Raw genomic sequence first — 15,924 nt, 5'->3', positions numbered from 1 at the left:
AACAACTTCACGCTGAGTGAACTGAGATGCACTATGTATAATGGTGTTGATACAGAGTTCCAGGTTATGTCCTCATGCTTATGATACTTCTGTAGAAAAACACACTTACATGTATTTTGTTTTTTTTTATTATAAATTTTAAATCAATTCTTAACCCCATTTTTTCTCAGCTTCACTGTAGTTACTGCTGTCTGCCTTTGTAGGGCAGAAGAGATCTCTTAATGACACCCCATTGTATTATTTCCTGTGGTGTTCAGGTTTCACGCCTCCTGGAATGGACAGGTCATCTCCAGACAGCAGTCCAGTACATGGCTTTGTTCGTCAGGCTTCCGTCACCACAGGATCCAACATCCCCATCATCACAGAACTAGGTAAGGCGGTTTCCACCCACCTCAAATGCCAATGTCGCACGCCATACCCAGTAACCTCAGATCAACTCATTGTTCATTCGCAGACACAGACACATAGAACTGATAATCCAAGACTTAAACATCATGCTGCTACCAAAAGTTCCAACTCATTCAAGGTCCAATGGACTTAGGAATGTATGGTGTGGAATTTTTGTTCATGTTCATGTTGTCGGCAGCTTTGCCCAACTCGAGCTCATATTCCTATGTGAATTATTGGATCTGGCTAGTTTTTGTCCAATGGTGATAATGTTAGCTGCAAGGAATAGAAAATATATTTGCTCTGAGGACAATGTGGACTACTGTCACTTCAAGATGTCACTTTTTTTTTTTTTTTTTTTCTTTTCTTTTAGGACTATAGCTACATCTCAATTTGTCCACTAATGCACAAGAGAAACGCAGCCTGATGGAAAGGGTGAGAGAGGGAGAAAAGGAAAGAGAGTGAAAAGGTTGAGAAAAAAAACTGCCTTGGTTGCAAAATGGGTCCATTTATTAATAACAATGGCAGTGGCTGTATTCCCGTTGGTGGTGGGGACTCATGAAACTTTCAGATCTCTGAGGGGCCTTCTAAAGCACCAGAGACTGGCTACTCTGTCTCCCCTGACCCAATTAGCGAGCAATGGAGCATGAGGCCAGCTAAGAAAAGGCCAAAAAAGAGAAAGGAGCTACCTGAAGTTACTTGTAACTGGGCCAACCATTACCTGTAGAGAGGCTCTCCTGTTAGACCGCTGACTGCATACGTAATCATCAAAACTAGATGGAGTCATTGGTTTCTGTCCTGGACTCAAACGTTAGAAGTTCCAGCGTTGTGCCTCTGCATGCTCTTAGCTAACGAATTTCACAGCTACAGCAACACAAGATGTGATAACATTGTCCTTCCGGAAAGGAAGGAGTAAGAGCCTACAGAGGAGAGAGTGTCTGCATGTCTCACTGGAACCATATTCTGTAATTACATTGTCATATGTTCTGTTTACAGTGCCAGGAGCAGATTAAAGTCAAGTTGAAACATAAAAACACGCCTCATCTGAGTTGCATGATCAATTTCGTTTGCGTGGCGTTTGAAGTAGGTGTGTTTATGGATAAGACCTTGTTTATCCCTTTCACTGTCTTACCATGAAATAAGTTATTGTTGTTATAGTGGTATAGCGCTGTGACAGCTCTGGTTTTGTATCTACTGTGCACTCTAATCCAGGGTGCTTTACTTTTAGATATCGGACAACCATGAATGTCTCAGAGTAATGCCGGAGTTGACATGAGCAGACAGCGAAATGCCTTTATTGCAGTCTTTGAAACTGTTTCAATAACGACACCATTTCTCCCCCTCTCTGCACTTGTCTCATCACCATTAGCTAAACCTGGCAAACTACTGCCATTGGTTTCACTCAGTCAGGAAAAAAAAAGTGGAACCAACATTCAAATGATAACAGAGCTGGGTAAGCTGAGCCTTTGTCCTCTGCTGCCGTTCGTTCCCTCGCTCCACCACTCTTCTCCTCATCAGCTTGTCTTGATTTATCTGGCTGCAGTCAAGGCCCTCGCTGCTCCCATGGCTTCACTTTGAACACATTTTTATTCTTCGTTCTGGTTGAAATTGACTGTCTTGTTTTGGCCCCTTTTTTTTTTAATGATTTTTTTTTTTTCCCTTTTTGGGGTATTTTTTTTTTCCTCCAGTTGCGTTTGCAGAGCATAGCTGGGCCTTTGATCATGCTCAGTCTGTCCTTGTGGCTGTTTTCATAGCAACCCCCCCTCACCAGCCCTCCCTCCTCCTCCAAACACACACACACACACACACACACACACACACACACACACACACACACACACACACACACACGTATCCACCCCCACAACCCCCCCCAATTCACTCTTTTGGCTCAGGCCTGTTTGCATCAGCCCCTTGTCTCTTTGACTGACATTTCTGTTCCACAGCACACAGGAAGCCTGGGAAGAAATCAGATTTCAAAAACAAAAAACTTAAGATCAAACAATCTTTTAAGATGTTTATTTATTTTTTTAATTTATTTTCCAGTTTCTTTTTTCTCCTCCAGACCATAACTCTGAAGCTCAGATATCGGTGGAGTCAAACAAAAACTTGTGTGATGCTCGTTTTTTTAAAGTAACACTGGTTCATAGACCCTTCTGTGCCCACTGCTGCTAGAAATACAGTCTTAGAAAAAAGACAAGCTCTATAGGGAGCACTTGACATTTTTAATATTAACAATTATGCCATACATGAGACAGAAAATATCCTGTTATTTCAGTTCTGAGTTATTTTTATTCACACCGGGCCATTTAGTTCATTTAGCAGACTTGATTCATTATTAATCATTAGATAAAAAGTGTGTTGTCACCTGACTTTAATTTGACTTTCAGGTTACAGGTAAATACTTGAGATATATTTCCCTAAAGGTGATGATGTGACAAACACATTCATCAAGGAAAACTCATATAGTCATGCTATGTCTTTCCAGATGCATGGTTTTCTGACGTGACATAGTAGCCATTGTTGAAGTCTCAATTTTTACCGTTTTTACTGGACACATCAAGAAATGCCTGTTTTTTTTTCTGAAAAAATATTCATATTTCATTCATTGAGCAAGGTCATTGTATCTTGATTGAGGATTTGTATGTTTGTGTGCGTTACAATATACGCAATATGTAAGTAGTTTGTATTGCAGTAATTTAAAAAAAGATCAAGATACAGTGGCTACTGAGGTACTAATGTAGAACAGATGTATGATTGTTTCAAGATTGGGGACTTCTGCAATGGTTATCACTGTGTATGCCTAATACAATTAAATATTTTCTCCTAAAATTGTGGCTTGTCTAAATGTATGAAATGCACCCTGCATGTGATATACAGTGGATTTAATATTCAAAATGATGTAAAAATTCTCCAAAAGCTAACAATACTTTTTTTCACCTTCCAAACAATTATACAGTACATGGAGAGAAAAGTAACAAATTACAGATAACATATTTAGTTTATGTTTAACCTGACTGAAAGGTAATTCAGTCAACAGAATTTTAGGGTCACTCAAAAACATGTCAATTGTTTGGATAAGAAATAAAGTTCTCTTGCAAAAAGTTGGGGCAAAATATAATGTGCATCTAATGTCACATTATATTGCAAGCTCAAACCCTGGATTAATACCTATCCACCTGAGACATTCCTGTTAATGTATCCAAATCTTTTTGTATACAGAATAAATAAAACACAAAAATTAATCTCAGGTGTGTGTCTGTGTGTGTGTGTTTGGCTCATGCTTCTTCACAGCTCTGTCTCTAACTCAGCTGTGTTTCCCCCGTCTCAGTGAACGACTCAAATGTTCAATTCCTGGACCAAGATGATGATGATGACCCGGACACAGAGCTGTACCTCACTCAGCCCTTCGCCTGCGGCACCGCCTTCGCTGTCAGCGTACTCGACTCCCTGATGAGCGCAGTGAGTTCTCAAGCATGCTGTACACTCACTTTTCAAAACCTCAAAATTGCTTTTCGAAATGATACATCTTACTACGCATTTTACAATTTTGGTTTTCTGATTATTACATGCTATGAAAGCGTAATATTTAGAGTTTCAAAAAGGGAAAGTAGAGGGAAGTTTCAAACAAAGAACAAGGAGATGCCGTGCCCATTGGGTAACAGTTGCATGTTGTTGCACTGATAGGAACTGCAGGGTAAAGGAAAGAGGTGAGCAACTTCAAAATGAGTCAGACTTGAACTGTGGACACGAGAAAACTTCAGAGGGTAGTAACTCCACAATGTAGCCAATTTTTTTTCTTTTTTCTGTTACTTCGTTGGTGGTCACGACGCTACTGTTTGATAAATAATTCTTTTATTTCACATTCAGTTAGAAAGCTATTTCCAAATACTCAACTTTATGGTAACAAAAGAGTGTTTTTTTTCTTTTTTTCTTGTTGTTGCTTTTTTTTACAGACATATCAGTAGTTTTCAGTAAAAAGCAGACAGTTTCTTGACTGTTACAGACTTTATAGCTGGTGTACTCCACAAATCTACTCTCTCAGTAGAGAAAAATGGTTTAAGTTTAGGGGTAGGTTTCAGTAGCACTGTTTTGGCATTTAAAGTGGGCAGAAGTTGGTAAATGAAATGGTACAGTACATTGATCACACATGCCTGCCAGCTCCACTGACATCAAAAGGGAAACTGTTGGCATCACTTCTCATCTTAAATGTTATGAATTCGACTTTCAAGAGCCTTATTAGAGCTTTAACGAAGTAAGTGTTGAAGGTTAGCGTAATGGCGGTGACACAAGCTTGGGTGAAACAGGCCAAAGAAACACTCTTTCATCTTTTGACAATGTCATTGCAGCACATCGCAGCACATACTCCCCCCCCATGACCAACTGTGTTTTTCCCCTTGGTGCTGCGATGGCTTAATTTCAGCAGCCCTCTCGGTGAATGTGGGGTTAGAGGGGCGTGCAGAGCCGAGCTGAGCAGGGAGTAGAGCAGGCGTCAGCTGTAGTCTGGCACTGGTCAGAGGTGAACACTGCTAATGGACAGTGCTCATCCATCATGAGGCTCTGCAGGCCTGTCAGGGGCCCGGGGAGAGGAGCTGCCACTCTGGCCCGGCTGCCGAGTGACATCGGCTGTCTTCACACGCGGCAAAAGCAGGTCCTGATCGGCTTGAAGGACGAGAGAACCTGACACCCGCAGAGCGCAGTCAAATCGTTGTTTCAGAAGGGAAGGCGGACATCATACAGCGTGTAGAGTACTGTTCACGGGGGAAAGAGTAGTGCTGTGTTGAAATACTACTCTTTTATATATAAGAGGATGATCCCACATGTACTGTGATTATCAAAATGTCATGGCCATGTCTCTCTCAAGTCTTATAATTTAAGTATCTTTAACCTTAAGCTTATGAGATGTTTCTTCAAGTGAATAAGTAAAAGGGTTGGTTCACCAGTTTATAATAAAATATACATCTCATTTATATCCAGTGGTATTTAGTCATGCAGTTTTATTTTTCAGGTTTTTTAAGATATCCGTCACTGAGATTTCTGCCCCCCCCCCCAAAAAAAACAAACAAAAAAACAATGCAGGTGAATGGAATGTTATTTGTGGAGCTTAAAACTTTGCAAAATGAATAAATTACCAGAATAAAGGTCCCCATTACTTGGATAATACACAAAGAAAGCCACTGACAGTTTTCATGGGAACTACCTTTTCTATATAAATAAAATAATTAGTAGAAGACTGTAATTGGTGAGATCTGTGGATTATCCACACTAACAGTGATGTTGATTCTAAAGTAATTTATCAATATTGTGCACACCGCAAACAATTTCCATTTTCCTCCTGTGTATTGGGTGGTAAGCAGAAATCTCAAAGATGGACAACCCGAGTGAATAAAACCAAAACTATCTGCATGGGGAGATAACACTAAACGTAAGTGGGGAAAAAAACAAACTTATTTTTTGTAATTTGATGAACTGAGCCAAAATAAACCATCACATGAACAGTGCACAAGACAGAAAGTCTTCTGTAATCTTCCATTTCCTTTCTCATCTCCCAGTCATTTCCATATGAAGTCAGACTGAGGGTCGACATAACAGGGGCTGTGCTTTCTACCCACATCTGCCACCTCCCTACTTGAGACTGTAATGGCATCTGCCTACAGATAACCCTCCTTTCTTTTCCCCAGACGTACTTCAATGATAACATCCTCACACTGATTCGGACGTTGGTCACAGGGGGAGCCACACCAGAGCTGGAGGCTCTGTTGGCTGAGGAGAACGCTCTCAGAGGAGGCTACAGCACACCACAGACACTAGCCAACAGAGACAGGTGTCGTGTCGCCCAGCTAGCCCTCTACGACGGGCCATTTGCCGACTTGGGGGTAAGTGGATGTTTAAGCGGAGATGACACATTTTGGCACTACCCAGCAGCACACATCTGGCTACCTCCGCTCCTCGTGGTCCTTAATTCAATGTGAAGAACAGTGAACACGCAAAGCAGGCCTTAGTGGGTGGAGAGGGAAGAGTGCTTTGCAGAGAACAATGAATACCACCAAAGAAATTCCAAGTTTAATTGGTTCCGACCTTGTTTTTACAGGTTCTTGTTAATGTTATACAGAACTTCCAATACTGAAGTAATTTTATTTTTCTTGGATGAATTGTGGCATAATTTGAAAACAGTGCTGATTGTTACAGTCTGCATTGCCAACAAATCATATTTGCTTGCCAGCAAAATACCCTCAGCAATGCAGAACATTGAATTTACACCAGAATTTAACAGAGAATTACATTTACTGCTACTGAGCCAGATCATCAGGCTGACCTAACACACACTCATGGTGTCTTTGTTCTGTTGTTCATCAGGATGGCGGCTGCTACGGGGATTTATTCTGCAAGGCACTGAAGACGTACAACATGCTGTGTTTTGGAATCTACAGATTAAGAGATGCTCATCTCAGTACACCAAGCCAGTGTACAAAACGGTACAATATCTGCCTTCAATCAGATCAATGTGTATATATATAAATGTCCATGTGTGTGTGTGTGTGTGTGTGTGTGTGTGTGTGTGTGTGTGTGTGTGTGTGTATGTATGTATGTATGTATGTATATGTATGTATGTATGTATGTATGTATGTATGTATGTGTATATATATATATAATATTTCACTTTTAATGCACTTTCTGTCATATTATTAATCCATAAAATATTTCAAGTGATGAAGTTGTCAGTTAGGTAAACAAACCCCACTCTCTTCTAGACTTAAAATGTGCTATTCTTTCTTTGATATATCCTTTCCCTATTTGCTGCTTCCCCACAAAGATCATAAACGTTTAATCTTCTCTATATCATTTGTTTCTGGGCAGCTATGTGATCACAAACCCACCATACGAGTTTGAGCTGGTGCCCACAGACTTGATCTTCTGCCTCATGCAGTTCGATCACAATGCCGGCCAGTCCCGGACAAGCTTGTCCCACTCTTCCCACTCCTCCCATTCCTCCAGCAAAAAGAGCTCCTCCGTCCACTCCATCCCGCCCTCCAACCGGCAGAACCGCAGCAGTAAGACCCGGGAGGCCCGCGACAAACAGAAGTACGTGCACTCACATGTCCTGTAAAGTTTTAGACTGCATGTTTACTGTGTTATACCTGACCTGTATTTATAGGCGTGTGTGTGTTTGTGTGCAGACTGTGGTGAAACGTGCACTGATGATTACTGTGTATTGTGTGTTTGTGGTTTGTTTGTGTGACTTGTGCTCCGTGTCCATGCCCAGTGTTTGTGCGTTTCCTTCATAATCATCTGCATGTGGTCTTCACTCTCACATCACAGCAATTATTACATGACATTAACAATTTTGGTAAGCTCGCTCGGTGGCAAGCTGCACTCATTTATTATACGCAAAGACTGTTGAGACTCTTCTTACAAATTAAGTTTGTGGCATAGTAAACAGTAAAATTACTTGTTTGGATGGCACAGCCACTGTGGTTGAAAATAAGCTTAAAGTAAAAGCCTCAACCACAGCCAGATTAAATGACATAATACAACACAACGCACATTCAGTATGCTGTTTGGTTTACCTGTTGTATCTGTCTTAATATTAGTTGTTTCCTGTGTAACTCTTAATATTTTTGTGGTAAATAACTTGTTTGTTTGATAATTGTGCACATTTAGCGCACATGATCAGTACACCTCGATCATGGATGTAATGTATTGTGATTTACCTACTGTAGCTGATATTGATTATAGAGCACATTTGCCTACTCAGAAGATCATCCCTCATTAGCAGTGTTGATATTTTGTTATTCATGGTGCATCTGTACTGCTTTATTGCATGTCCATGTTGGTAGCCCTCTTTAGCAGGCTATTATTTCTTGTTAGGTTTATTATACAAATAGAAGATTATTTCAAATTTGGTGAAATATTTTGACCTACACAACTGGTAAAAAGTTTTAGAACACTCCCATTTTTCCAGTTTTTATTGAAATTTCAGCAGTTCAAGTCCAGTAAAGGAAAGAAAAAAAAAAAAAGTTAAGGTCACCAAAAACTGAAAAATCATGTAAATTACATCAAAACAGGAGTTTTTTGGGGATTAAGAAACTGGTTAACTTACAGCTTTTCTGCAGCAATAGAAGTAAATGAAAGTTGATGCAAACAATACCTACAGGTGCCCCAACTTTTGTTGGTTACTTCCAAACCCTCTGTCTGTACAAAGGCAGTGTTGGAACAACCTGTGCTACACCCTCTGATGCATTATTAGGACAACACTGTACTGCCGGAAGTAGGACTGTTTATTTCTACCAGAATGGTGACAAAAAGGCAGGTAACAAAGGAAGACAGACTGGTTGGTCAGGGGTTCGTCTTACAGCAAGATAATGACCTAAAACATTAGAAGAAAAGAACTAGACGGTGGTTTCACATGATGGAAGACCAGCACAGTCTCCAGACTTAAACATCAGGGAGCTGGTTTAGGATAAACTGGACAGAAGGTTAAAGCAAGGCGACCTGCAAGTGCAACACATTTGTGGGAACGTCTGCAACAGTGTTGGGAAAAACTTTCTGAGAAATATTCGATTTCCATTGTAGAGAGAACGCCATGAGTGTGTTCTGCTGGACAAGTCAAAAATTGAGATGTAATTTAGCACAACAAAAAGATATCATGATTACTTGTTTTTAAAATCTCCAAATGTTTATTTTTTCGATGCTCGAATTTCAGAAACACTGAGACATTGAATTATGTAAATTTAAGTAACAGCTGGAAAAACTAAGGTGTTTTAAAACTTTTGACTGGTAGTGTAAATGTTACATAATCCTTATTCTCCCCCACAAAAAATATACAGTTTGAATTTAAGTTTCATCTGGGAGAATAGAGTAACTGAATTTTGAAATTGTGACGTATTCTAAAAGCATGCAGACTTGTTACGAGATAATTAAATGATAGATGATAAGCCCTCAATACATCTTGAAATTTAGATGTATGACATAGCCTAAATATATTGTAGCGACAATATGTAAACCTTAGTTGGACTGGTAGTCACTTGTCAGTTGTGTATTGACTGTAAATAATACTCACTTACAGTAGATTACTTACCTCTCTTTTTGAAGTGCAACAAGGATGAATAGAATGGGCCAAGGTATGCAAGTTAACGATTCTGCATGACTTAGCAACCTTTACCTGGGGTTCTGATCATAACTATGTCCTCTCTGGACATTGTTATGACGAGGGGAGTTTGTTTTATTTATTATGTTCCTCAGATATTAAATAAACCATGCCTCAGTTTAAGTTTTGCTTTCATCTGGAAAGCAAAATGTCTGCTGCTGCTCCTGCCTCCTCCCTGCCATGATCAGGACCATCTCCACACTGCATGAGGTTGAGACGAACCCCCCCCCCCCCTTTCTTTTTGCCTTTCCTTTAGCTATTCACTTGATGATATAAGTTTTTCTTTTGCTCCAGAAAAATCCTTTTTCACATTGTTTCTTTCTGTCATTTATCATGCCTTTTTAAAAATTTATTTCAACTTGAAATGGTTTGCATTGTGTGAGAGGTCTGTGTGTTTGCGCATCTTCCCTCCTATTGAATGCCATCAGATGACTGTAGCAGACTTTTAGATGTCATATTTATCCTCTCATTGAGTACAGTAGGTTATTATTTTATCAGAATCATAATAAAACACAGGGTAACAACACATTTCCAGTATGTACAAACCCAGAACATAGCTCACATGTAGGTCAGGCTGATTCAAATCCCCCTGATGCAGCCAAACTGCTTGCTTCTTCACAGAACTTTAAGAAAGTGTGTCCAGCCCTGTGCAATCGGTCACGCCAAGAAAGTGGGAGGTGTGACCAATTTAAAGTCTAAATTGAAGCAGGGTACGAGCCTAAGTATCCTCCTTGTAACCCTGTGCACCTGATATGGTGGTTTTAGGCGACATCACTAAGTTCACCGTATCAGCAGCAGACTCTGGAGAGAGATGGCAGACATCTTGCTTCACCTCAGGCACAATTCTACACATCAAATGCCTGTTCTGTAACACACGGCCCCGCAGCCTTAAGCTTAATGACACACACGCACACGCAGACAAGTGCACACGCACACACACGCACACACACACACACACACACACACACACACACACACACACGCAAGCCCACACACAAATTAATCTCCACACATGCAAGCCTGCATGTACATGAGCATACATTCACCCATGTGCGTGCACACACACACACACACACACACACACACACACACGGTTTGTTCCACATAGCAAAGTTAAAATTTGATATTACAACTTCACCCAAAAGGAAGTGACATCTTGAATGGCATTGCAAATGCCTGTGAAGTGCTGGGAGAGAGTTTACAAACTTCTGACAGCTAGAGTACACCCTTCCCTTTCCCCAGAAACAGTGCTCTCATAGCATACTTAAACATGAAGCGATTCTTTCCAAAAGGACACATCCAAATCTTTCAAATCTCTTCTCGCACATAATGACTGTCAGCATGAGAGTAAAGCTTACTATAAAATGTGTTTAGGATATAGTGTAATAAGTGATTATTTAGCTTAAAGGGTCAGCTGACGCAAATAACAAAACATATGTTTTCTAGCTTAACAGACGCTGTAAAAAGCCTTGCAGATAGTTTAAGTGTTTTCTTGAGCAGGTTTTGAGGTATCCTTTTCTGAGGTTTCTGCCCACATACAGTGGAAGTGAATTCAATTTAATTTGCGGTGCTCATAGTGCTCATTGGGAACAGGTGTTTAACAATTCAACACCAACAGCTCTTTCCAGAAAAAGTGTCTCTTAAAAGATATGTTTAGACAGAATGTGAAGATATCACAAGTTTGACCACTGGAGTGTTTTTCTAGTCTGTAAATATTTGCCCCAAACCACTGATGTGCTAACTGTGCAGACACTGTAGTTTTCTAGCAACTTACACACTGACCAGTGTGTGTGGCATGTGGCTGTGTAACAGCTCAGACTCTAACTGATCGCAAAAACTCACTAGGAAGCCGAGATCATTGTGTAATTTGCCATCAGTCTCTCTCCTTTGTCTCCATATATTCATGAATTAGAGTCACACGACCTTGGGATAAGTGTGCATTTTTCACTCAACTTCAAAACATCGTCAACCTGTGCATAAGGGTCTTCAACTCACCTGGCTCCAGCTAGTTTGGTGACTTTGTGTATACTTGCGTCTTTGCATTGATTTTTGTATGCACGTTCAGTCTGACCAACAGAACACGCAAAGCCGCTTTTGTAGGGACTTTTTCTTTGGTAGAAAGAAGTTACACTGAAAACTAGTGTTTCTTTAGACGTTGTTTTTAAATACTGTGTGCACCGCAAACTAAATTGTCTAGAGGTGGCAGAAAACATATCTAATATGTACTCAAATATATGTAGTATTTTCTCAACACCTGTGAATAAAACCAAAACTAGTAGGAGAAATTACGAAAACGTGTTTTTTGGAATTTGGGTGAACCAACCTAACACCTTGGTATTATAAATGCATATTTTGTGTTTTAAAATAATATTTAGGATTTATTAGAATTCTGACAGATTATATCCATGTACTTACACTATGAACAATGCCACAGTGACAACTTAAAATTCGATCAGTGCATCAGAACAAACTCATACTGGACCTCACTGTTTGATGCTAATCACAAAGAATGCCATGCAAATTTATCACTTAAACTGAGGCAGTACGGTTGCAAATAATCCCATGTAGCATACTTTTTCAAACTCTAACCCTTTTTTTTTCCCTCTCTCGCCTTGTCCTCTTCAGAAAAGAAATGGTTTACAGATGAACCAGAAAATGCCTACCCACGGAACATTCAGATCAAGCCCATGAGCACTCACATGGCCAACCAAGTCAACCAATACAAATCCACTAGTAGTCTGATTCCACCAATCAGAGAAGTTGAAGATGAATGCTGAACACCAGGTTTTCTTGCTGACTCACCAGACATCTATACGCTCTTTCAGAAGACACGGGAAGAGATCATGAGTGGAGGAGGGATGATGATGATGATGATGATGATGATGACGATGATGATGATGATGACAGGGATGTTGAAGACTGACACATTTCTCTTCACTCATTCTTCTAATTAAGGGTTCTGCAGGAACCCAAACTGGAAGGGACCTCATATGTGTATACCTTTAATGTTACTTCCATGCTCTTGGACATTGTTTTATTTATTAATGTATCCATAGAGATGTACATAATGACAATCAAATAAGGATTGTACAGTCCCTCCCCCTAGCACTTTTTGGAATTATTTTAAGAGTTGACAAAAAAAGTACTTCCTGTAATTCTTTGCAATAGTTCACCTCTTCATGTGACCAGACTCCATGGTTAAGGTGACTGGTTATTGGAGGATGAGGGTTGCAGCGATAAACTGATCATATCATCTCCCAAAGATCTGCCCAGATGCGTCATGTCAAACCAGCTGGGTTCATCAACTTCATATCTGCTGTCTGCTTCTTTTCTATTTGCACTAAAACTGAAAAAGTTTCTTTTGACAGAACAACTGGAACCATCAGATCCCCCCTGTTAAATGTCTCAGAGGAGATGAAGGAAGGGAGGAAGGAAGGGCGGGGCTGCTTGGCTTCAAATGCATACTAATCTTGTTCTTAGGTTGCTATACATCATATCATTGCTTAAGGTTTGCTACTTCACCGTTGACCTGTCATGTTGAGTGGGAGCATTCCAGTCCTGCAGAACAAAATCCTATTGCAAAACAGTAGTCTAAAAACTCAGAGAATGGTGCAGTTTTGGTGTATGCTGGCTGAAAGAGAATCCTGTACCTACACGTCGTCTGCTGATACGTCAGATCATAAAGCCTGTGACTCTGTTTTAAGCTCCTATCGCATGATATGTGTCTGAGCCCCTCTATAACAGATACACTGTGGTTGATCAACCAGAATACATGAGGAGGATGGAAAACAACTTGCCCTGTCCTTCCTGCGTTCAGGAGCATTTATGTACATGCTGTGTGTGTGTGTGTGTGTGTGTGTGTGTGCGTGCGTGTGCGTGTGTGTGCGCGTGCACATCGCAGCCACTTGTCCTTCTGGTGCTGCACTGATCAGTGTTGTCACCCCCCATTGGTTTGTATGTGATGGTGCACCTTTTTGAAGGAACAGCATGAGGGATTTTAGCTCTAAAAATGAAAGCCATGGTAGAAGAATCCAGAGGGTTTGGATCTACTAACAAAAATATTGTTACATCAAAAACCAAACCAAAATCCCCAACTATGATTGAGCCGAGCTTACACGAACAGCAGCTGCTTGCCCTTGCTTGATACCTGCGGCAGAATTGGGATCACAATGAAGAGTGGTGTATTTTCTGAATGTTCTGTCTGTTACAAAAAGATTCATGTCTGATCAAAGAAATGCCACATATTGCATAAAAGTGGGCATCAATGGGTCCTCCTTCCGAAACTGCCTGGCACAGGGTTGGCACAGAGGCAGTAAAGAGCTTGGATGTTCTCTGTTGCCAATCCAGATGTCACACGCCTCAAAACTCTCAGGAGTTAAGCTGCTGTGCTCAGTCCTCTAACGTGGGGAAATGCTCAAACATAGTTGGGGGGAAATGCAACAATGCCACAGACTGCTAATAAGGACACTGGAGAGGAATCTGTGTTCTTTATGCTAGACTGTGTGCGATGAGAGTGTATTTTGCACGTGTAGGCGCCGATTGATCCAAATCCAGCTGTGATAGTGATGGAGGATTGAAGTGGTAGCCTTGTACTCCTAATACATAAACTTCATACAAAAATGTAGTTGGATTTATACATTTAAACATAATTATTTTGTATCCATAAACATAATCAATTTGTACTTATTTTTCTAGACAAGAACCAAGTGAAAAGTACGATACTGTAGGAGATAAAAGAAGACTTAATTATCTTTAATTACAGTTACATATCAATGGATTTTGTGTTTGACTATATCACCGTTTATTTCACATCGTACGAAAACAAAAGATTATTTTTTTATCCCCCTCTCTAACAAACTGTATCGCTCTGGAGCTAGTAAAGCTTAGACTAGCTTGCAGTGTGAAACCACCATCTTCAGCCTGGCAGCTCGGCTCTGTTAGGTGCTTGTAGAAAATAAATTTAAGGCTCATCTGAAGCCCCTTTTTTTTTTTGTTGCATAGATGAGCCGTGTCTACTAAATAATGTGTCTACTACTAAGCATCCCTTGCTGTGAACATGCAGATGGAAAGATAGAAAGGTGTACAGGAATTCTGTATTGGGGGGGAAAATGTATTTAGATGGAGAACAGATCAGAGTGGTAATAATAACAACGAGAAGATCATAGAGCTGCTTGCTCTGTGTGCAGGCCAGAAGTGAATGACCTTCATTAGATGTGTTCGACCTAAATTAGGTCCCTAGTGTGGAGGGAAAGTGCACACACAACAGCCCAGTCTGCTGTTGTTTTCCACGAAATAAGATTTTAAATATGACAGGGAGTCGCTCTCTGTGTATTGCAATGATTCTCCTCTATAGGCTGTAAAGGAAAAGTAATTCGGAAAAAAAGGAACCATTTTGGAATATGGAAAAGAACATAATATTGTGCTAAATATGTTTGTGTAAATTCAACCCATTATATAGACCACGTTTCTTTCTCAAACAAATTGATCTGAGCTTCAATGTCCGTCTATTGGGTGTGGTGCAACTATACTGAAGCCTCATACACATTGTCCTGAAGTGAACTTTTGAACTGTGATTACATTGTTGTCACACTTTGTAGCAAATAGATTTCTTTTCAGAAAATATGTGAGTAAAATGTATGTACAATTGGGTTGTTAATGGCATACTTGCTAGCCTGAACAATAAGGAACTATTAATATTTGATAATGGCGATGACTCATTATACATAGAATCGACGAACTGATTGTTATGTTTAAAAAAAAAAAAAAGACAAATGTGTATCTTGAAAATGAAAGATCCTGGATTCACTACAAATGCGGGGACTATTGAAGTACTGTATGTGACACAAGGAAAAGCCAGGCAGAATTTGATCTGGTTCGTCAGCTATCACAAAGATGGAAGGTAGCACCAATTCAGCAAAGTTTATCAAAAGAGAGAACATCCTTACTTTTCCTGTTCTTATTACTTTGTGTTGTTACGGGGTTTACATTCCATTTTGTCAGCTTGTCATTATCTGTCACAACTGCTTCTTATTTGTTTACAGAGTATTTTTTGAGGAACTTAAACATAGCATTGTTCAGAAATAAAACAGTACTTGCTGCAAACTGGCATTAACATAAACTCACAAAGTAATGCACCATTTGGTTTTCATTACTCTTGATTACTGTGCTTTTTCTACCTGAACCCTCATTGTGCGACTCATTCAGGCTGGCAATATCCACAACACTGGACTGAGATGTCTCTCCTTCCTACACCTTGTCATATGTCTCTATTAGATGTTTCAGGTCTCTGCATTGTATACCTCTAAAGTTTTTAGAGTGCTTTTGAAGTGCCATGAAGAGTTTAGTTGAGCAAGCATCCTTCAGTCATTCAGGGACAGAGGCTCACTTCA

General features: G+C 40.1%; 1 protein-coding gene across 8 annotated transcripts in view; it reads left to right on the top strand.

Annotated features, from left to right (window-relative positions):
• kcnma1a (potassium large conductance calcium-activated channel, subfamily M, alpha member 1a) overlaps positions 1-15,549 on the top strand; it is a 135,471-nt gene extending 119,922 nt beyond the window's left edge. For 4 of the 8 annotated variants that reach the window (XM_040138919.1, XM_040138916.1, XM_040138915.1 and 1 more), the window contains 6 exons: positions 258-371; positions 3,719-3,849; positions 6,069-6,263; positions 6,745-6,863; positions 7,246-7,470; positions 12,161-12,295. In XM_040138919.1, coding sequence (XP_039994853.1) covers positions 258-371; positions 3,719-3,849; positions 6,069-6,263; positions 6,745-6,863; positions 7,246-7,470; positions 12,161-12,182 — 806 coding nt within the window. In that variant the 3' untranslated portion in view covers positions 12,183-12,295. Of the gene's footprint in view, positions 1-257; positions 372-3,718; positions 3,850-6,068; positions 6,264-6,744; positions 6,864-7,245; positions 7,496-9,480; positions 9,510-12,160 lie in introns of those variants that run through there. The other 4 variants (XM_040138922.1, XM_040138921.1, XM_040138920.1 and 1 more) reach the window with 2 other exon arrangements.
• Positions 15,550-15,924: the final 375 nt, after the last annotated feature.

Source organism: Xiphias gladius, chromosome 11 (assembly GCF_016859285.1).
Source record: "Xiphias gladius isolate SHS-SW01 ecotype Sanya breed wild chromosome 11, ASM1685928v1, whole genome shotgun sequence".
Taxonomy (NCBI): Eukaryota; Metazoa; Chordata; class Actinopteri; order Istiophoriformes; family Xiphiidae; genus Xiphias; species Xiphias gladius.
Note: the sequence above shows the minus strand (reverse complement) of the source record. Positions and strands in the feature narration are given on the sequence as shown.